Source organism: Thunnus albacares, chromosome 13 (genome assembly GCF_914725855.1).
Source record: "Thunnus albacares chromosome 13, fThuAlb1.1, whole genome shotgun sequence".
Taxonomy (NCBI): Eukaryota; Metazoa; Chordata; class Actinopteri; order Scombriformes; family Scombridae; genus Thunnus; species Thunnus albacares.
This window is the reverse complement of record NC_058118.1, coordinates 14,380,442-14,401,895: the sequence shown is the minus strand read 5'-3', so window position 1 is coordinate 14,401,895 and position 21,454 is coordinate 14,380,442. Positions and strand designations below refer to the sequence as shown.

The 21,454-nt window shown below is 39.6% G+C and overlaps 2 protein-coding genes across 4 annotated transcripts; both read left to right on the top strand.

The window, feature by feature from the left end:
* The first annotated feature begins 85 nt into the window (after positions 1–85).
* On the top strand, positions 86–11,409 carry proser1 (proline and serine rich 1). Of its 3 annotated transcripts, XM_044369873.1 has the most exons (13): positions 86–473; positions 672–739; positions 830–895; positions 1,653–1,721; positions 1,971–2,065; positions 2,239–2,332; positions 2,647–2,757; positions 6,642–6,743; positions 7,076–7,154; positions 7,438–7,530; positions 8,610–9,999; positions 10,774–10,918; positions 11,012–11,409. In XM_044369873.1, exons 2-13 carry the CDS (start codon positions 695–697, stop codon positions 11,135–11,137), a joined length of 2,415 nt encoding a protein of 804 aa, XP_044225808.1. In that variant the 5' UTR covers positions 86–473; positions 672–694; the 3' UTR covers positions 11,138–11,409. The 3 variants fall into 3 exon arrangements, with proteins under 3 accessions (XP_044225808.1, XP_044225807.1, XP_044225809.1); XM_044369872.1 differs by having other exon boundaries at positions 86–739; XM_044369874.1 differs by lacking the exon at positions 7,438–7,530 and having other exon boundaries at positions 88–739.
* Positions 11,410–15,973: 4,564 nt separating this feature from the next.
* Positions 15,974–20,326, top strand: stoml3b (stomatin (EPB72)-like 3b). Its single transcript, XM_044371629.1, has 7 exons — positions 15,974–16,098; positions 17,912–18,015; positions 18,131–18,203; positions 18,386–18,468; positions 18,611–18,814; positions 19,493–19,627; positions 19,785–20,326. Exons 1-7 carry the CDS (start codon positions 16,035–16,037, stop codon positions 19,971–19,973), a joined length of 852 nt encoding a protein of 283 aa, XP_044227564.1. The 5' UTR covers positions 15,974–16,034; the 3' UTR covers positions 19,974–20,326.
* The last annotated feature ends 1,128 nt before the right edge of the window (positions 20,327–21,454 follow it).

Below are 21,454 nucleotides of genomic sequence, written 5' to 3'. Positions count from 1 at the left end.
ACCTACGTTGACTATGAATCGATTATTAATGCTGATGATATTACCAAAAGCAACCGTTATTTTCTTACATGTGGTCTTTTCTGACAAGCTGCCTCAGAGGGGTCCTTCCGGTTTTGACGTGACTAGCGCCAGCTGTCAATGGACGCTAGCATCACTGCTATATTTCCCAGCGCGTCATTTTTAGATTTTTCTGCTTTTTTGATGTTTTTCTGACTCTATCATAATTATCGCAAATGTTGGACTTAAACTGAGTTTGAGTGAACTGATATGCAAATATTTATTTTGCATATTTGAGTTGAACTGCGCTCGGAATTGAGGTAGCTGTAGCCGGCTAGCTTGTTGTTAGCTGCGTACAGAAATCTGGTGCAGGCAGGTTTTTGCACCGCAGACACATAATAGCTTCTCCTGTTTGGAAGTCATTGTTCACGGGCGGAAAAGTTCTGTCGTAAAGAACGACTGGAAAGACCATGCAGGTTTATCACGGAGCTAACAAATTACTGCGAATATTTATTGCTTTAAACGATGCTTTCGTTGCATTATGAATTTAATTCACTAACGTTGGAACTTCATGAATTAAAGTCATTTGAAAGCTTTTAATCCTAAATTACCTTAGGTGTTGTATTGTAAAAAGTGTATTTAACAATTGCGTGATATAGTAACTGTCTTTATAGTCACGTTTGTTTAAGTCATCAACATGGATAAGAAATCATTTGACATTGTTTTGGATGAGATAAGGAAGGTAAGGAGTGTCTAATAAATTATTTGTCAAATTTAAGATTGGAAATCCTTTCAGCTTCAGTGTTTGGTAATTCCTCATCCTGTGTTTCAGTGTGTTCTGACCGATCAGCGGATCAAAGCCATCGAGCAAGTGCATGGATATTTCTCCAGTGAGCAGGTAACTGTCCAATCAGTAACACTTAGTGTGTTTACATGCGCACTAATGTCCTGGTGATGATCGGGGTTTTTGAAGTATCCCAGTTATCCTGATTTCAGAAACCTGACTAAGGCTTTATCCAGGTTTTGAGAAATCTGGATATGCTACCAGGGGTGCTAGAAACCAGGATATTATGGCATGTAAACACCTGATCCAGGTCCCTCAACATTGTTGATACAGAACATAGTGGCTGAGACTAATCAAGACACAACAGGATAACAGGATGATCAGAAACCTGGATACTGTTACAATCATGATATGAATAACCAGGTTTCTCATGTTCCATGTAAATGCCATATCCCGAATATGATCAAAACCAAGATAAGAATCAAAACCAGAATACTAGTGTGCATGTAAACATTCTCACTGTCGTGTCATGACTGCTTGTCAGTGTCACCTTCTGCAAGCAACAACACTGGACCATCATAGCAGAACCTATCCAATCTATCACTGGATAAATTCCCATTTTCCACCGATTTGTAAAGTCCTTTAGTCCCAGAATTCACTCATATGTATCTTATTAGGACCTGATAATATTACTAGTTATTACTTACCTTATAACCAATGCAGCATATGGGTAGAATATTTTTTATTCATATATATAACTAATAAAGATGAAAGTCAAAGTTGACATGGTCTTCCATTCTACTTCCATAATACTAAAGCAGCACGGCTCTAGTGTTATGTTGAGGTGTAACACTGTCTTGAATGTCTGCAGGTGACGGAGATACTGAAATACTTCTCATGGGCAGAGCCTCAGATCAAAGCAGTAAAAGCTCTGCAGCATGTAAGTATTGTGTTTTAAGTGATCAGGTCACCACAGTTTATGATTTGTCTTGATAAATATTTACATTCATTATATACTATTCAATATAATTGTGCCTCAGATATGAAAGTGAATGTGAATATGAAACAATAAAATGTATAAAATAGAATGTATAAAAGTGCATTTGTTTGTGTGGAATTGTCACCTCTCACTGTTATATGTATATTTGAAATTGTTAGTTGAACTTGTTTCTCCTTCTTTTGCTGTTAGAAAATGGTTGCAATCCCTACAACCAAAGTTGCAAATATCCTGAATTGCTTCACCTTTTCAAAAGACAGACTGGTTGTCCTGGAACTGATAGCTTTGTGAGTGCATTTCAAAAAAATGTATTTAAATCCTGTGAACTGTTTTTTGTTTTTGTTTTTTTTTAATTTAAGTAATGTTGTATTGTAATATTTACCTGTTTGGTTCATTCAGTCATCACATTGATAAGACTAATTGGTTACATGATAAATGTTGGATCTCTCTTCTTATACAGGAACATTTCAGATGCTCAAAATTACCGTCCTGTGGAGGATCTGTTTCGCATACACTTGTCTGAGAAAAAGCGAGCTCGCAGGATACTGGAGCAGGTAAGTTCAGCTTTCCAAATTCATCTTCATGGTATGAAGTGTGTGTTCACTAATCCACTTGGTCTTGGAAGACCTTCTGGAGTCCCTGTGGGAGCCATTATGTCCCATAAGACACTATTGTTGCCAGGTGAGATGTACTGGCACAAGCGATTGTTGCAATTGAAAAATAATAATAAAACAGTCAACAAGTCTGCATGTGTAAATGCATGATCTTTGACATCCCTAATAATTATGATATTTTTTAAGCTGTAAACACACACACACACACAAACGTGCACACCATTTCTAAATTATTATTGCCTCTGTCTTCCCAGGTGTGTAAGGTTGGCTGCAAGGCTCCTGTAGCCATGATCTCCTCCTGTGGTATGATACCAGGAAATCCGTACCCTAAAGGCAGACCCAGTCTAGTCACTGGCACATTCCCGGTAAGTATGTGCAGGCCTCTACGCTGAGCTTTTCTGTAGGAATCCCAGTCCTGAGCTCAATGCAAGGGTGTCGCCTGGTCTGGGCATTCGGGGTTATGGTTAGGAGAGGAGCAGATCATGGCACGTTGGGGAAAAAAGTGAGTGCATGTGCAGCAGAAATAACGTTACCTAGAAAATTAATGAGAGGTGTGTGTGTGTGTGTGTGTGTGTGTGTGTGTGTGTGTGTGTGTGTGTGTGTGTGTGTGTGTGTGTGTGTGTGTGTGTGTTGGCACTTTAGTCTATAACTTTGCCTACTCTAGGAAAATTTAAAGGAAAGGAAACTAAGTACAATATGTAAGGAGGGATGTGATAACCTCTACAGTTTCAACAGCCATGTTTATATTCTGCCTGTATTGTTGTAAGCTCATCATACCATTAGTCCATCATACCGTTAAGTACGGTAATAGCCTTTCTATAATGAGAACAGTTGTATTAACCAGCTCTAAAATATTTATTTCACCGTAGCCACAGAATAGTCTGTATAGGCTGGTTAGGGTTTACAGCTACATTGTCATCATCTAGTGTGAAGCCTGAATTAAATTGTGTTCCTTGGTGAGCTGTGTTTAGGCAAGTGAAAGACAAATGGACAAACATTTGCAGATATTTTTGTAAACAGTCTGTTAATAGAATTTTCATATTTTCATATCCCTTACTTCTTTGTCTATTTGGCTGCATGTATGCAAATGATATACTGTTTTGCGTATGTATGCAAATTCATATATCTAGGTCACCGAGGTGTTCATTTATTTGTCATAGAGCTGGAGAATTGACCTTTATTTTTTGTGTCTACTGATACAATTATTACAGATGAGCCAGTCATGATAGAGGAGGAAGAGAGAACAGGAGATACAGAAGGAAAGGAGACAGAAGAGGGAGATAAAATAGACAGTAAAGATGAGGGAGACCAGAACAGAGGGCAGCGAATATCCCAAGAGGCAACAGGAAACATCCCAACTGAACTCAATGATTTTGGGGACTGCAGGTACAGGGCCAGGGCGAGTAAAACATTACTGCTTTCAATCCAGCATGTTTGGCCTGCAAAAAAGATCATTTCAACCAAGTTGGTTTGATAAAGTTGAGTTGCTGGAATACTCTATAACTGCCAACGCAGCATTCTGCTTCATGTGCAGATTATATGGTAAACTAAAACAGGCAAGGGATCAAAAGGATATACTCACCACTGCAGGTTACACAAACTAGAAGAGAGCATTAGATTCTTTTAATGAGCATGAAAAATCCAACATGCACAAGACCTCAGTGATATGTTGGAAGTGGACCCATGTGGCTTTAAAGCCGGGACATCACAGAGCAGCTAAAATCTGCAAACATCAGTGAGATTGTGGATCGTAGGGAGATGTATAGCAGCAGTGGCTGCGTTCCTTGGAAAGCAGGGGATTGCTTTTCGAGGTCCCAATGAAGCACCAGGCAGAGACAATAAAGGGAACTTTATGGATTTCATGTTAGAACTTCAAGGATCATCTCTGAGATTAAAGAGACAAAAATGTACTCGATAATGGTGGATGAAGCAAGGAATCATCGTTCACAGCAGCCTGCATTTGTATGCGCGATACGTTAGTCCACAGGGCTTGCTGAAAGAGATGTTCCTTGGATTTTCCCAGCTTGAGGCATTTGATGCTGGCTCCATCACTGACACCATAGAGAAGAAGCTCAAGAAACATAGAATAAGACACCTTACATGTGTTGCTCAATCCTACGATGGTGCTTCTGTTATGAGTGGAGAACTGAGAGGTGTACAAACTCGATTCAGACAAAAGCATCCAAAAGCACTATATATCCATTTCTATGCCCACAAACTCAGTCTTGTCCTTTGCTCCACTTGCAAAGCCATCCCAGAGGCATGTGACTTATTTGATCTCCTGGAGTGTCTCTACTCTTTCTTTTCCACAAGCCTTTAAGAGGCAAGTAGGGGTAGAGGACAGAGAACTTGTCCAACTGTCCAAGACTCGCTGGGCATGCCAGATTGAGTCTGTGAATGCCACTCTACAAAACCTCCCTGCTTTGATCCAGACCTTAGGGAGCATCCAGCACCTCTAGCTAAGGGACTGGAAAGATTCAGTACCATCTACATGCTTGTCATGATTCAGACGCTGCTCTCAGTAACTCAGGGCCTGTACAAATACCTAAAGAAAGAAATAATTTATTTGGTGCAGGCATTAGAATACAAAACGGAGTTCAGAGTACACTCAAAAGTTACCAGAACAATGAGAAAGCACATTAGGTGTATGAGAAGACCAAGACCCTGTGTGAAGATCTTCATGCTACTGGGACACAGAGGAAGAAGCGAAAAAAACATGGAGGACTATACCTCACCCTGCCTCAGAGCAGTTCCTGAATGAAGAGGCACTCAAACATCTTGCTGAACATTACAGCATCCACCCACAGCCTGCAGAGATTACTGTTGCAAAATATTCCCTTGACAGAAAAATTAAAGACATAGTACCCAACATCCAAAGTGTCTTTTCCCTTTTGGAAAAGACAATGCCATTTTTCAAGCTTCTTTAACCATCCCAGTCACCAGTTGCAGGTGTGAAATTGCCCTGTGCCGACTGCACACATGGCTGAGGAATACAGTGGCTCAGGACAGGCTAAGTAATTTGGCTATAATGTCAATTGATAGGGAGATGTTGGCTGATGTGGACCATGGGGAGGTCATAGACAGATTTTCAATGCTAAGACGCTTCAGCCTAGCACTTCCACTCTCAAAGCACCAAGAAGAGAAGTGCGGACAGTAAACAGATTCAGAGATTCAGTTTCATAATGTCACAACCCCTTTCTTCCCTTCTCCCTCTCTAACTCATGCCCTCACGCATACAATTAGAACAAGAACAAGACAGAAGCCAAACTACTTTTGGGATTGTTACAAGCATCAGTATTCAAAACTATTTATTTTGCTTCCGATCATTTATTTGCACACATCTGATTTATATCAGTGGTCTGCATGAGATATTATATGGCTTGGTGGGTACAAATACGACCTTTGAACTAGTCTATGTTTACATTGAGGGATAACCAACCTATGTCAGGGTGACTCAGATAATATTTTTGTAAATTGCTTTTTTTAGTGTCATGGAGAGCACTTTTATCATTCTAAAGTGTTACCTGTTAGTTTTTAATCTTGATTGAAACCAGTTTGCAAGTTTCTTGTGTTATTCATGTTATAGTCTATTGTGTAAATGTAGATTGATAATGCTAGGGAGCTTTTTGTGAGAACTGATTGTCGACATGAATGGAATGTAAAGGCAAGGACCTATAGGCTTCGTTGAACCAAAGCTTGACGGAAAAGAAATCGTTGGCAGTAACTTGGATAATGGGCATTTAAAAGGTCTTTGACTTGATTGTAAAAAAAACATTCTGTGATGATAGTGAAGACAATTCTAAAAATTTGTTTTACGGGGAAACTTACTAATATTAATCATTCATAGATTTCAAGACTGTTCTTTTCACTTTCTTGCCAGCAGTGTTTATTGGCTTCAGAGAAAACAGTTTTCTTTCTTTCTAATTGCAAATAATTTCAGTCATTGTTTGATTTAATCTTAACCTTATGTCTATTTCCCTTATTATATTATAGCCTGGACAAGTTGGGTCGTAACAATACTGAAGTAGGCAAAATTTAACCAGATAATATCATTTGTTGATCCATGTAGTTTAACCTGATCTACCTCCATGTCTCAGGACATTAGTGAACAGAACAAAGTTAAAAATGTATGTTACAGTGTGTAGATAACTAGTGATTTCTGGTGATTACTTTCTGGTAATCTCACATATGTGGCTAAAAAAAAGCAAAAAAAAACAAAGAAATAACAAAGTTTTGTTCATGATCACAGGGAATCCCTCCGGTAAAGAAAGAAGGAGAGAAGAAAGAGGACACTTCTAACAGTATGGAGGGGAAAGGAATAGCTGCTCGGATTATCGGACCATTCAAACCTGTAAGCACAAGAAATGGAATCACTGGCTTCATGATGTGTTAATGGCAGGATGCCCCAGAGAAATCTCATGACTGAATGAGGAGGTCTCACATGACTGATTACGTTACTTAGACATGATAAAACCCTCAACCTTTGTTATGGTATGTTATATAAGCGTACAATTGACTGCAGTAAAAGAGCTAAATAAAGGAAACGTATAGAAACATATACACAGTATGAGTAAGAGGAACTAACGGATTAACGGCCACCCTCGATGTTAAATATTCTAATTAGACAGAATTGGCTGATGAGTGAATGAAGTGTTTTATATCTTTTGCCATTTCCTTCTCTAGTTTCCTTCCAGCTACAACCCTCATCGGCCTGTGCCCTACCCTATACCACCGTGCCGACCCCATGCTACCATCGCACCAAGTAAGAAACAACACACTTACACACACTCATCCCTTCCTTTCCTTGCCCTGTAGAGTAACTTAACACTGTATACAACCTGTCACTCAGAGGAAAATCATATATGAAAGATGCAAAGCTCTAAGACAGTTGAGGAATTAATAATGCTGCTGCTGCTGCACAGTTAGATATGTTTCATCAGTTTGTTTTACTGCTATGTGGGATTGGTTGATGCATAACTGTAGTTAATGGTGTGGTGTGTATGACTACGTGGTGGACACTGTTAATATTTGCAACTGCTACTCAGGTGCATACAACAACGCAGGCCTTGTTTCTGTGGGAGGGGTTATAACAGCCAGCGTGCCCCCTCCCCCCTACAACTCCGCCCACAAAGTAGCAGGTATGATTCAATGGAAGCGAGTGTATGCCTGCGTGTGTGTGTGCGTGACAGCAAATAGACACTCCTCGAAGCTTGCCGCCTAACTACCTGGCATGCCGCTTACTTGCGCTTCTCCAATTTAATGCCTTTCATCAGGGGAAGAATGTGCTTCCTTATTTCTGTTGACGTGCGCTGAATGACCAGAAAAATACAACCGCCCCTGTACATTTTAATGCAGTCCATTCATGTGTCCTGGGTTCAAGGGATTTTAATATAGAGCTGTTGGAGAGATGTTGATAAGTTAATATAGTATTTGTTATCCTCTATATATGTAGATGAGATAGAAAAAATATTAGAAATACCTCTCAATAAATTGTAATTCAGTCCAATACAGCACCACCACCAAGTACAGCCTCAAAACGTACCATAGAATGGAATTCATTGCATTGCATTACACTGTGCAGGTGTTTTTTGGTCAGTCAGTGTAGATCTATGTTTTGGTGAATTGTGAGGACGGGTCTTTGGTTGGAAATAGCTTAAAACTAATGTCATTAATCTTTTTTTTCTTTCTGATTCAAGCTAAATATGCTCTGCGCAGGCATTTAACATGCATCGCTTGGAATAACTGATTTTCTTTTTTTTTTTTTTTTTGAACGCACTGTCTCATCAGTTTTCACATTTGAAATACATCTTTTAGGGCCTTTGGGGAGATATGTGGTCACAAGCACAAAACTGTCTCTAATTTTGTTGAACCAAAAACGATGAGAGATGTGATGAAAGTTAATTTGAGGTCACCAAACCAAATAAGATATTTAAACATTTCCCCAAAGGTAAGAAGAAGACATATTCCAATCTTGAAAATATTAATAAGTTGCACGCAGGGAAGCTCTCTGGCAATTCCTCCTTGCTCTGTCTCGTTTTCCTTTTTAGATGTGAGTGGATTGCTTCCTCTCATGTGTTCTGGGACGAAATTTATTTTTTTAACAATAACCAAATCCAAGTTGATGTGTTTGACTTCTTTTCCTTTTTGATTCTCACCATGTCAGATAATATTAGTCATCATTTTAGATTCATTAACTCTGATTTCTTTCTACCACTAGGTTATGCCAAACCAGGCAATCCACAGAACACCACACCCGGAGTCAACAGCGGACCCCTGCTCATTCCTCATGGGTCCACGCCCTCTACCCCTGTCCCACCCCAGGCTTCTCCCGCTCAGCCGCCTCCCACAACCCCCATCACACCAGTTTTCCCCGGCATGGTGCCCTCTCACAACCCTAATGCCCCCTCTCCTTCCCCTGCTCCATCCCCGTCTGTCATCAAAGCAGGTCCGCAGACCCCCACTGGCCATGCTACACCTACACCCTCATCTGTCATTAAAGCCCACACCCCCTCAGGAACCCCTTGTGGAACTCCTGTCCCCAACACTGGGGGCTTCTCCTCTTCCCCCTTCCATGCCATTTCCCGACCAGGCACCCCTGCCACCTCACGCAGCGGCCCAGACCCCCTATCTCAGACGAACTCCATGGGCTCAACTCAGCAGAAGATTTTTTCCCAGTCTGCAGACCACCAGTCAGGACACACCTTCCATGGCATACCCCCACAAGCAGGTAATCTTTCTGGGTCTGTGATAAGAAGTTATACCCCCTCCGGACCACCACTTCTTACTCCTGGATCTTCCACTCCGAGCTGTTCCACCCCAGGCCCCAGTCCCAAACCCTCCCCAGCCCTCTCTGCACAGGTTCAGGCTTCCATGGGGCCGGCTGGAGTCCTTCAGATTGAAGAGCATCGTGCAGTCTTGAATAGACATGCTGGGGGTAGCGGCAGTGGCAGCAACAGCCCTGTGCACTCCGCTTTCAAGGGCACCTCTCGCTCTGGCACACCCTCTGTTAGCTCTTTGGTGGTACCAGGTTCTGCACAGGCTGCTCTGGCACGTTCCTTGGGTCTGTCACACCCCTCAGTTTCTCCTCAAGTCTCTCTCCCCAGTCCTGTTGCTATCACTGGCCTCCAAGCTCTGTCCTCCAGCCCAGCACCCTCTCATTATCCTGGCCTGTCCCCATTTTCCTCCCTTTCTTCCTCTCTCCCTCCTTCCTCCATGCCTTCATCAATAACAGCAATGCCTCCCGCTACCAACATCTCCAACCACCCACCAACCTCCATCTACCCAGGCCTTGCTCCCAACGCCGCCCCCAATGCCGCCTCACCTTTTGGTCTAGGCCTCACCTCTGCCGCCTCTATATTCCCAGGCCTTCCGCCTGGCCCTAGCCCCGCTGGATTCCCAGGGTTGGGGGTTTCAGGAGGGCACAGTGCTGGGAGCCCTGTGTTGTCTTCATTCATGGGACTGCCTGGTGCCACTCCATCTTCAGTAGCATCGGCGGCACCACTGCAGGCAGTGGCGGCGGCGGCGGCAGCAGCAGCAGCTGGGGTACCATCATCATCGCCAGTTTTACCTGGCTTTGCATCCGCCTTCAGTTCCAGCTTCCAGCCTGGGTATGTCAGATAAATATGATGGACAATTACAGAGAACTTAGCACATTTTTACTGACAAATATACAGAAGCCATGTCATATGGATAATCTAAAATAGTCCTACTCATTCCATATTGATTTCCTAATATTATTTCATTTAGTCCACATGAAAACAAGCAACTGAATTTGCCAATTGTGGTAGCTATTACAGGCCCATATGTTAGAGCACAGTAGTCAGTGGTCAGAATTACATGTAGGCATGTGACTGATTTCCACATACGTGTACAATAGCATCATAAATCATGTCAGTCGATTTTCCACCTTGGGTTTTAATGTGGTAAGTGGAAACACCGCAAAGTGCAAAGTCCACTCATACTCCACCTCCTGGAGTGTCAAGTTTGGACTTTGGTTTGTGTTGTCTCAAAGAGATCTTTGAGATTATTGTCAGCCATATATTTAGCATGTTATCTTGTCAGTGAGCAAGTGTTGCAAGCACAAGCCGTACCTATTTGTTGACAAGTCATACACTCAAGAGGCAGGCAGTGCCTTTCTTTTAAGAGCTATTAAATGAGCCTGTAAGTTATACTTTTTTCATGTTTATACATGGCAAAATAGTATAGTATATACAAGAAATATAAGAAAAAATATTCATCAAGGATCCTGTAGTCATCTAAAACATGGCCCTGGTTTTTGATTTACAGGGATGTGTAGATACAGAATGATGTGGAATAGTAAAATATAAAATAATGTGTGTGTGTGTGACTGCAGTCAGCAGTAATTACTGTACATGTTCTAGGTTGACCAGCGGTCTCCAGCCTCCAGGAAGCAGCGGGTTTCCCAGCTTGCTGCCCTTCCCCGGAGTGCCAAGCTTCTCTCCTTCCGCCTCTCCTGCTGCCCTTGGGGGCCTCCACAACCCAACTATGCAGTCTGCTCTGCTGCAGGTAGACACACACACACACACACACACACTACTCTGGCAGAGGAAAAGTATTTGAATGTTAGTTTGATAAAGCCTTGTCTTTGTCTTGTTCCAGGCTCATCCCACATCTGCTTTGGAGAGCTTTCCTTCTCAGCCCAACAGTTTCACCAACTACCCTCCAGGTCCAGGGAACCCCTTCCCCCTACAACCAGGCCTGCACCCTCAGTTGGGCTGGCAGTGAAACCCACCGTACATTTTGAAACATTGAGTATATTTACATGCTGACCTCTATTGTCACACCCAGCCCTACCCTTTCGCATTCGACAAGCGTCATTTGACAGGACAACAGGCTGAAGAATTTCATAACCGTGTATGTTACAGCCAGAGTGATTCACCACTACGAGGAACACTACAATGTAAACAGTTAAGATAGAGTGCAGGGGAGATGTCTTATATTATTCATAGTGAACAGTTGTAAATATCAGTTGTCAAAGTTGTTTTGTTTTACAAGTAGACTGTGATTGGTTTTAATGTTAGCTGGATTTGGCAGTTGATCAACATTAATACGAGAATAATGAAGTGTAGAAATGTAAAATATACATGATATCATGTAATGAATTGACAGTATCCTCATGTAGTATTTCATGTCCAAACTCAGTGTGAAGGACATTCTTATGATACTGATTGATTGCCTTGAATCAAATATTGTATTATGTCATGAAATCTTTAGCTGACTGGCATATCGAGTTGTATGGTGCAGTCACACTTTGAAGGGCGCACGACATACATCTTTTGGTGTGTGAAGAGTGGGACTATTGTACACAAAAACCCACATTTGGCAGTTTCACACATTATTTGTATTATTTTCAATGAACACTCACTCGGGGCTGTCAACAGTTTACTGTGATTTACATTTTGTATGTTTACAAAATTCTTTTGCCAGATGTGACACTGCTAGTACTGCTATTACAGTATGTGACCAGACATAAGGAGCTTTCGGACCGGAGGAACTTTTTTATAGTTCTCAGAAGTATTAGAGGAACTACCCCCTTTTTATTGTGTCCGCGCTGCAGGGAATGGGAATGATCGTAGTTCTTAGAACACTGTTTTGAGGGACTTTTTTTAGGTCCTACGTCAGGGTAGTTACTCTTCCAGCACAAGAGGAACCTTGAGTGACTTAAGTGTACAGTGATTGGTCCAACTCTGTTATTATCATGAAACCCACGACACACAACAAACACATAGCTCCGATCACGACATCCTCCATCTTCTTCTTGTATCTCACACAGAAGTGACGATAAGTGATTGCTATACTTACCACCAGCCAGCTTACGTCACTTCAGCGTTCCTATTGGCAGTGTGAATGAATAGAAAAAAAGCCCTTGAAGGTTTGCAGTTCTCGAGGGGGTCCCCAGAACTGTTTGGTCCGAAAGCGCCTATACTGTATACAGATGTTTTTTTGGCAACAACTGAAAACATTTGTTGAGTTATGTGACTGTATTCTTCAGTAATGCTTTGCAACATAGTGAAAACTGTAATTTTACTTGATTTACTGTACGTACATCTCAGTAGTACTTCTTACTTACAGGGGTCACTCAAGGACAGTTACTGTATTGTTTGAAAGTAATGGACACTTTGTTTGTTACACTGTTTTCTTTTTCTTCTGTTTTGCCCTTTTTTTGTATTTGCACCTGTTTTATAATTTTAGTCAGTAAACTGCTGGTTGCTGTAGCTGTTTCTGTACTGTATCTCTATTTTATGTCATGCTATGGCTGTCAGGCAAGCCCCTTAAATAAAATTTCTGGAGGTTGACGAAATAATACAAAACACCTCATGGAAAAACTAGAAATACTGCCAAGACGTTGTACGCCTCCGCCAACCAGTCAAGTCGCAGTTTACATCCATGTCTGTCTGTCCAGACTCATATAATATTTGTAGTGAGGACTTTGAAGGAATTAAATAAAAGGTATTAAGTGTATTTTCCTTGTATGTGTTCACATGCTTGGCCAATAAAGCTGATTTTGATAGAACACAAAGTTGTAGCCAGGACAGTAGACAAAGCTTCAGATATGGATGTTGCTGCAAAGAAGCTACAAATTCTACAACGTGGATGCTTCACACACATCTTCAACCCAGCAGCACAGAAGATCTATACAATCACCACAGTTTCAAAGTGGGCATCCGAGATTAGTGTCACCAATTCAGTATCTGACCAAATGTGAAATGTGGTCACAATCTCCCCTTCTGATCCAGAGTTAGGGCGTTGAATAATGGCCACAGTGAAGTTGACCTTCGACTTTTTGGATATTTACTTCGTCATTTTATCCTATCAGACATTTGTGTGACACTTTCTCATAATTAGTGTATGAATTCTTGAGTTATGGCCAAGTCTGTGTTTTTTCAGGTCACAGTGACCTTTGACCACCAAATTCTAATCAGAGTGCAAGTAAACGTTTGTGCCAAATTTGAAGAAATTCCTTCAAGGCGTCCCTGAGATGTCATGTTCACAAAAGAATGGGACAGATGTCGGGTCACAGTGACCTTGACCTTTGACCTTCGGCTACCAAATTGTTATGAGTTCATCACTGAGTCCAAGTGGACATTTGTACCAGATTTGAAGAAATTGAAATTGCAGGATTGACTATTGTAACACTCTGCTTTCTGGTCTCCCTAAGAGGAATATATCGTAACTACAATTGCTTCAGAGTTCAGCTGCATGTGTGCTGACAAAGACCAGAAAGAGAGCCCTCTAGAACCCTAAGTGACATTTTAATTATACCAAAAGTCAGAACAAAAATCCACAGTGAGGCATTCTTTTATTACTATGGTCCTCGTCTCTAGAACAGCCTTCCTGAAGACCTGAGGGCAGCAGAACATGTTGATATTTTCAAAAGCAAACTCAAGACCTACCTTTTTAGCCTGGCTTTTCATTGAATTTAATTTATTTTATTTATATATCTGTCTTTTATCTATTTGTTTTATCCTGTTCTACCACTTGGTATATCTTTTTTATTCTTATTTTTTTGATTGTTTTCCTTTTAATACCCTACCTTACATTTCTGGTTTTATTTACTTCAATACATCTCCTCTTTTTTCAGTATTTTGTTATATTTTTCACGCTTCAATTTTGTGTTATTATTTTATTTCACTATTCTGAATTTTTACATTATACTACCTCTGGTGTTTCCTCCTTGCAAATTAATGAGAGTTATGATAGTGTTTCCTCAGTTCCTGTTTTTATTGAGTCCTTTATTTATGACATAATCACTTATTGTTTTGTGCATGAATGGGGGTGGGGAGGTGTAATTGTATTGTGTAAAGCACTTTGTATTACATTGTATTTGTATTAAAAGTGCTATACAAATAAGTCTGATTGATTGATTGATTGATTGATTGATTGATTGACTGACTGAAATTCCATTAAGGCGTTCCTGAAATATTGCATTCACAAGAATGGCACGGACAGACAACCTGAAAATATAATGCCTCGGGCCATGGCTGCCATCGGCTGCCATCGTCATGGAGGCATAAAAACTTTGTTCTCTTTCTATTACAAAGACAGCTAGACATGCAGATCCTATCACTGGAGGAAAGCTAATGTGTTTAAAGAATGTAACAACCATCATCTATCTAGATCAAAAGATCAAAAGAGGCCAAACAGTCTGATATGTTGTGTATTCAGGTTTAAAAAAAATAAAAAAAGCAAATTAAAGGGACATCCTCCTGAACAGTATGAACAAAGAAAAGGTTAAAAGTCAAGGTTCATAATTAGACTCTATTAACGGGATAGTTGTTAAATTTGATTAATTGCAGCCTCAGAAATGACAGGAATTGAATCTATTCTGTTGGCTGTGGTCATCATACACCATAATATACTGTATATGCATATATGATTCAATTCTTCCAACCCACTTACAGTCCTCTTTGCACTACATGGTGCTTATCAATGGCATCAGTGATATTGCTCAATACATGTGGTAGGTCATGAGACAATTAGTCATGAGATTACAATACCTAGTCATGAGATCTTCTTGGAAAAATTTCACTTTGCATTTTTTCCATTCATACTTTTATTACTCTATTAGCTGCTAAACCAAACCTATTAATTGAACATGTGCAGAGATGCAGAGAGCTTTTTTTTTTATTATTATACACATGAAAAACGTGTCTTAAAATGTGATACATTTCATTTCAAGGCACATCTTTGATTTTTGTTTAGCATTTTGTAACAGTTGGTCAGTTTCTTCAGCAGAAGAATTAAACATTTTGATCCCAAAGCCGGCTGACTGCTTAAACCTTTAATTTGATTGAAACTTAAATTCTATAATTACCTTTACAGTAAGTAATGTTAAGAATGATTTCTCTGTTGAATATTTCACCTTGCTAATCATTCTAAAGGAAACTATATACTACAGGTGTATATTTTGTTTATTGAAATCAACAAATTATAGAAGCCTACCAATTCAAAAAATGCTGGATACACATAACATAGTTAACATAGTTTTATTTCTTTTCTTCCTTTGGTTTTTCTCTCCTTTTGGTCTTTCTATGTTCTTTTAAAAGGTCTTGTAAAGTACTAAGTTAAACCAATTTCTGCAGACACCACGGAGCATAGTTTTAGGTTTTCTACAACAAGAAGAATTGTATTAAAATTTAAACGTTAATCCAGTTTAACAAAGTCAAGAGCTAATTTTAAAATTTCCACATCAGGCTTTTAAATAGTTCCTCATTCTCTGAAGTGAAATGAAGGGAAGTACAGCATTACATTAAACATTTCAAAATAAGGTTTCATAATATATGCATTTAACAATATCCTGTATTAATCTATGTATTACCACTATTTCAGATTACTTTTATGTGCAACTATGCAGGATATGTTTTTATTTTTATTTTTTATTGCAACAGACTGAACATGAAACATGATTTTTTTTCATATCAACACTGAGATTATCCAGTGACCTGTTGATTACATGCTGATTTTACTTTGTTGATGATCAACTTAACCACACCTACACACCTTCTCTGAGCTGCCTTTTGCTCTGGTGTTACAGCTTTAAAAGGCTGGTGACTCCCTCCTCATTAGGCACACTTCAACAAACTCTCTATATCACACTTCCCCTCTCAGTTTCAACCAGCACATGGAAATGGAGGACCAAATAGAGAGCCAGAAGAGAAGAGGAATAAGCAGAGAAGACCTAATATGTAAGCTAAACAACATTTTCTACTGAGCTTTTTAAAATGTTAGTTAACTGGCTGTGTTAAATATATAAAATATTAAAATATTGGTTAATATTTAAAATACAGCCCAGTCTGGTGTTGACACCAGACTGGCTTAAAGATCAACAAATGAGTTCTTTACTCTTCCCTGAACCATGGCTTCCATGTTGACATTGTCAACAAGCTATCAGACATGGGAGCAGGAGTGTATTATGTATGCCATATATAAAGGAGCTTCACCTGTGCAGGTGGAAAGCAGCCACAGAGGCTAGGGCATAGTTTAAGTCCATCACCATAGAGACAGAACTCACATGTCACTGAGATAAAGAGTCCCAAAAGCATGTGACTATGAGTGTTTGTGTGTGTCTCCTTTTGTGTGTCTGTGTGTGTGTGTGTGTGTGTGTGTGTGTGTGTGTGTATTCGCGCTCTGTGAAGTCAGGAGGCCAAGGAGAACTGTCATGTTACACGGTTTGGCTTGTGCGAATGTTCCTTAATTTGGTTGTAGATAAGGGCTTGTTTTCATATCAGAGTTTTTGCAGCATAATTGTTTCCCAGGTCATTGTTATCAGCAACCTGTTGGACAGGATCATGTGATATACAGCAGATAGCTGTGTACACATATCATTTACATGCATCCACTTTCAAATAGGTCTTTGTTTGCGAGGAAGTTCAAATCAACAAAACGTGAATTGGGTGAACAGATTATGAAGGAATAATTTGTTTATTGTCCCAATTAGGATTTATTCAAATGGTAGAGTGAAGTTATTCCAGCCCAATAAACAGATTGATCCTTGTGTGAATATGTTACTCACCAGTCAGCATACATTTACATACCTCGGCATTGTTATATGCCGTTATAACATATCTATGATTATATTTAAACAATCCTAATAAACTCTTAACCAACATACACATGTCCTTGCCCAATAACTGTCATAGATCATGTGAAGCGGTGGAAGTGTTATGCAAGGTTTTGTAATTTGCAATCATGCACCTTTACAGCCTTGCAAACACTGAAATTTCCTTTAGTTCAAAAACAGGAAATGGCATTTTGTGGTTTGACCTAGAAAAAGAGAACAGTGTCGCTTGTTATAATATGAGAACAAAGGAAATGATAACTTAAAAAAGAGGCCATGAGGCTTTTTGTAATTAGCTTCCTCTGACAGTGTAAGACTGGAGCTCAGGTAAATGCACCTTTGATATGTAAGAATATGTCTCATGGAAAGCTTGTCTGTCTATAAACATGAGGTTAATACTGTGACCATGAGGGATTTAATGTGAAATTGAACTGCTTTGAAATAAAGACTGAAATACATTCATCTGAGCTGGAAACTATGACACAGCAGATGACACAAAGACCCTTCCATCACTTAATGACTTCTTTTATTACCACAGCGCATGAGTAAATATTTTACTGTTTGCACTGGGTGTATGACAGTAACTCTGTATGTAAACTCTGAGTTTCCCTGTGTGTGAACTATCAGTGTTGGATCTAAGATGAAAAACTGAGGTACAATCCATTGATATATTATAGTTATAAATTATGTTTTTGAGGACAGTGCTAATTACTAAATAAAGATTTCCCGAAGGACTTGTTTGTTTGTGTTGTAGTTACAATGAGTCAGAGGAAATCGCTTCCATTTTCAGCCACATTTTCCTCACCTTCCTTCAAATGACGCAAACCTGCTCACACCTCATACTTTGTAATGACAAGGAGTGTTTGCTCTCTGTTTCATGTTTGTTTTAAGAGCTTCACAGTATTTTAAACTCTGTTGTCTCTCTGTGTCTCTCTCTGTAGCTGAACGGACAGGGTCTTTGGGATGTTGTGGCTGGTTCATATTCATACTGTCTGGCCTCTTGACAATTTGCCTCTTCCCCATCACCATCTGGTTTTGTCTGAAGGTGAGTGAACTTAACAGATGAGCTCAGTGTTTTGTGAGGCAGTAACTTATATGTCCTCTATTGAAAATTTGAATGTGAATTTTGACTGATTCACACTTGCTGTCTGGTCTTGCAGATTGTTCAGGAATATGAACGTGCAGTCATCTTCAGACTAGGCCGCATCACAGATAGGAAGGCTAAAGGACCAGGTAGAAACATGAACAATCTATATATTTAAATATTTTTGTACCCACTTAAAAAAAATGAATTACTATCAAATCCTGATTTGGGGATGTAATTTTGTAACTGTAAAAAAAAAAAGAAAAAGTAAAAAACTAAATTTTTCTTTTTCCTTCCAATAAAAAATGATCTTTCTTCTGTTCATCCAAAGGAATTTTCTTTATTTTGCCGTGCACTGATACCTTTGTGAAAGTGGATCTGCGAACAGTTTCCTTTGACATCCCACCCCAAGAGGTACGCCTGGCACAAACAACAATGCAAAGCTGTTGGGCGAAATGCTCTTTTACAGCATTATGAAATGATTTCATTTCAAATATGTGGACACACGCACACACACACACACACTTATCATATGTCACATGTATTTCTAATCTAGATCCTGACCAAGGACTCAGTTACAGTTTGTGTGGATGGAGTGGTGTACTTCCGGGTCAATGACCCCATCGCCTCAGTGGCCAACGTGTCTAATGCTGACTTTGCCACCCGTCTGCTGGCTCAAACCACCCTCAGAAACGTCCTGGGGACCAAGAACCTGGCTGAGCTCTTGTCTGACCGTGAGGGCATCGCCCATAGCATGCAGGTACAGCATATTCAACCTTAAAGTACCTAATTTTTCACTATGGTCAATTTGACATTTGATTGTGATGTGGTTGCCTTTTAGATAATTACTATTGACTGAATCGTCTGATCCATTGTATTTTGGTCATATAGGCCTCTTTTACATCACTGGGATTTCTTTTGACACTTTTTGAGACTTCACAAAGTGTAAACACACATCTACCTTGAATATAGGAGTAATTTGTTCATAGGTGTTGCTGTGCTGTTTGTGAAGAACAATAATAGCAAAAGTTGTGAAAGACATTTTGTGGTACAGTTTTTCCACATGTACAGCACTAAATAGACACTATTCAGCAGTTACTTGACTTGGGATTTATCTACAAAAAGAAAAGAAACAATTACATGTCTAATTTTTGTTAATCAGAAGTTGATTACCTACCACTAAAAGTTAGGCAGACTTCCTTATGAAATGATATATATTTGTATTCTTACAAAAATTTCCAGCCAAGATGAGCTACATGGATGTATGTCTTGGTGTCCTTGATGTTTCTAGCTTTATTTAGTGTGTGGATACCCTATGTCTTTTGTATAATGATAATGATATAATATTTGTCTCCAAATGCACCACATGGACCGATATAATGAATAATATATTGCATGGTTAGCTACAGGTGTAAACTCTTCTTCTCATCTTTTCCAGACAAACCTGGATGAAGCCACAGACGCCTGGGGTATCAAGGTTGAGCGTGTGGAAATTAAAGATGTGAAGCTGCCAGTTCAGCTGCAGAGAGCCATGGCTGCTGAAGCAGAGGCTACACGAGAGGCCAGAGCCAAGGTCAGGATACATATAGTGTTATAAGAAGATTTACTGTAAAACATAATACGCACACACAGAAAGAAAAATGCATCATTTTGGGACAAATTTCCAGGTGTTTACTTTTAGGCTGGTTATTGTGTGCTGGGCTAATCTCCCTTTATTTATCTGCCAATAGGTGATTGCAGCAGAAGGTGAGATGAACGCATCTCGTGCCCTGAAGGAGGCATCCCTCGTGATAGCAGAGTCTCCGTCAGCCCTGCAGCTTCGCTACCTGCAGACTCTCAACACCATCGCAGCAGAGAAGAACTCCACAATCATCTTCCCCCTGCCCATGGATGTCATGTCTCACTTCATGCGGAAGTGATACCTCAGTTCAGTTTGCTGGGTTTAAAGAAAATTAAAAAAAAATTTGATGTGGTTGAGGATTATCAGGATGCAAGATAATGCTATTGCTGTATGGTCGATATTTTTATAGATCGATCATAGTCTATGGTCTATATAGTCAAGCTGTGATTGGGCCAGAACTGCTAACCAATGTGATCTGGATAAAATTCACAGTAGTCAGAATAGTTTACATGTCTTTGAAAGATTTAGGAGACTGCTATCATATATATATTTTTAAATGACATAATGAATAGAGTTTTATTGTTGATATTTTATTATGTAATGTTGATCAGTTGCATGTTTTGATATATTAAATGTAAAATGTGTGAAGCTGAACTGTGTTGAAGTTTTATTCTCAGTCATATGGTTTCCATATTGTCTGCTCCCAGCTGTCTTGACTCATAATCTAATAGTGTAGCCAGTTTTATGTTTTCACCTTACAGCATTCTTAAAAACCCTCAGGGCTTCAAGTTATTTATCTATTTCATCACATTTTTGAGATGTGTGTGCCAAGTCGCAGACGAAAGATCTTTGGTCTAATGAGATTTATAAAGGTTTTAAAAATATAAGAATGAAAATGAAAGCATTTGAAAAAATAACAAAAAGTAAAAGGTTATATAAATGATATTTTATGTTTTCAGTCTTGAAGGTCAAAGTGTCCTTAGAGGAGAAAGATGGAAAGTTTGAGCATAGGATATCTGATGTCAAGAAGATCAATATCACCAAACTTGTGATCAGCTGTTAAGTAAGACAACACTGTATCTTGAATACATGTGGCTTCTATACGTGAATGTAGGGCAGGACATATCCTGAAATGAAACGTGTGCATCACATAACTTCTCTTGAATATTTTTAATAGGTACTGTGTTCTCCTCAAAAAGTACAAATGAGAGCATCAACATACTGTGTGTACATTACATGTTGAACTATCTCATTCCTCAACTTCTAGGCCTCCTATACGCTACACTTACATTTTGACCATCACAATGCAGAAGAGGAGAGAAAGAAGAGAGAGGGAGAGCGAGAAACAGCAAAGACAGAGAAAACATGCTTCTATTACTTTGTTGGTGCACTAAGACACAACTCATGTTGTAAATGTATTTACATTCAAACATACAATCAGTGCCAGAACGAACAAATTCAGTAAACATTGTCTCTGGACCAAATCCACAAGGGGTAATTGTATAGCTTACCTCCACAAATTCAAATTCTAGTGCTGAAAGCCATGGAAACATTTGCTATGACAGCGTTTTAATATCAACATGGATGTTTCAATTGCTAATGAATTAATGAATTAGTTAAATCACTCATATCTCTTGTGGGGAGGCTCAACCAAGTGCTACATATTAAATGGCTGCTACATACTGTTCAGACAAGAGGTCCGTCTATATTTAACAAAATCACATGATTGACTTGTATAAAATCATTACATTTTTGACATTCAGCGCATAGTGAGACACA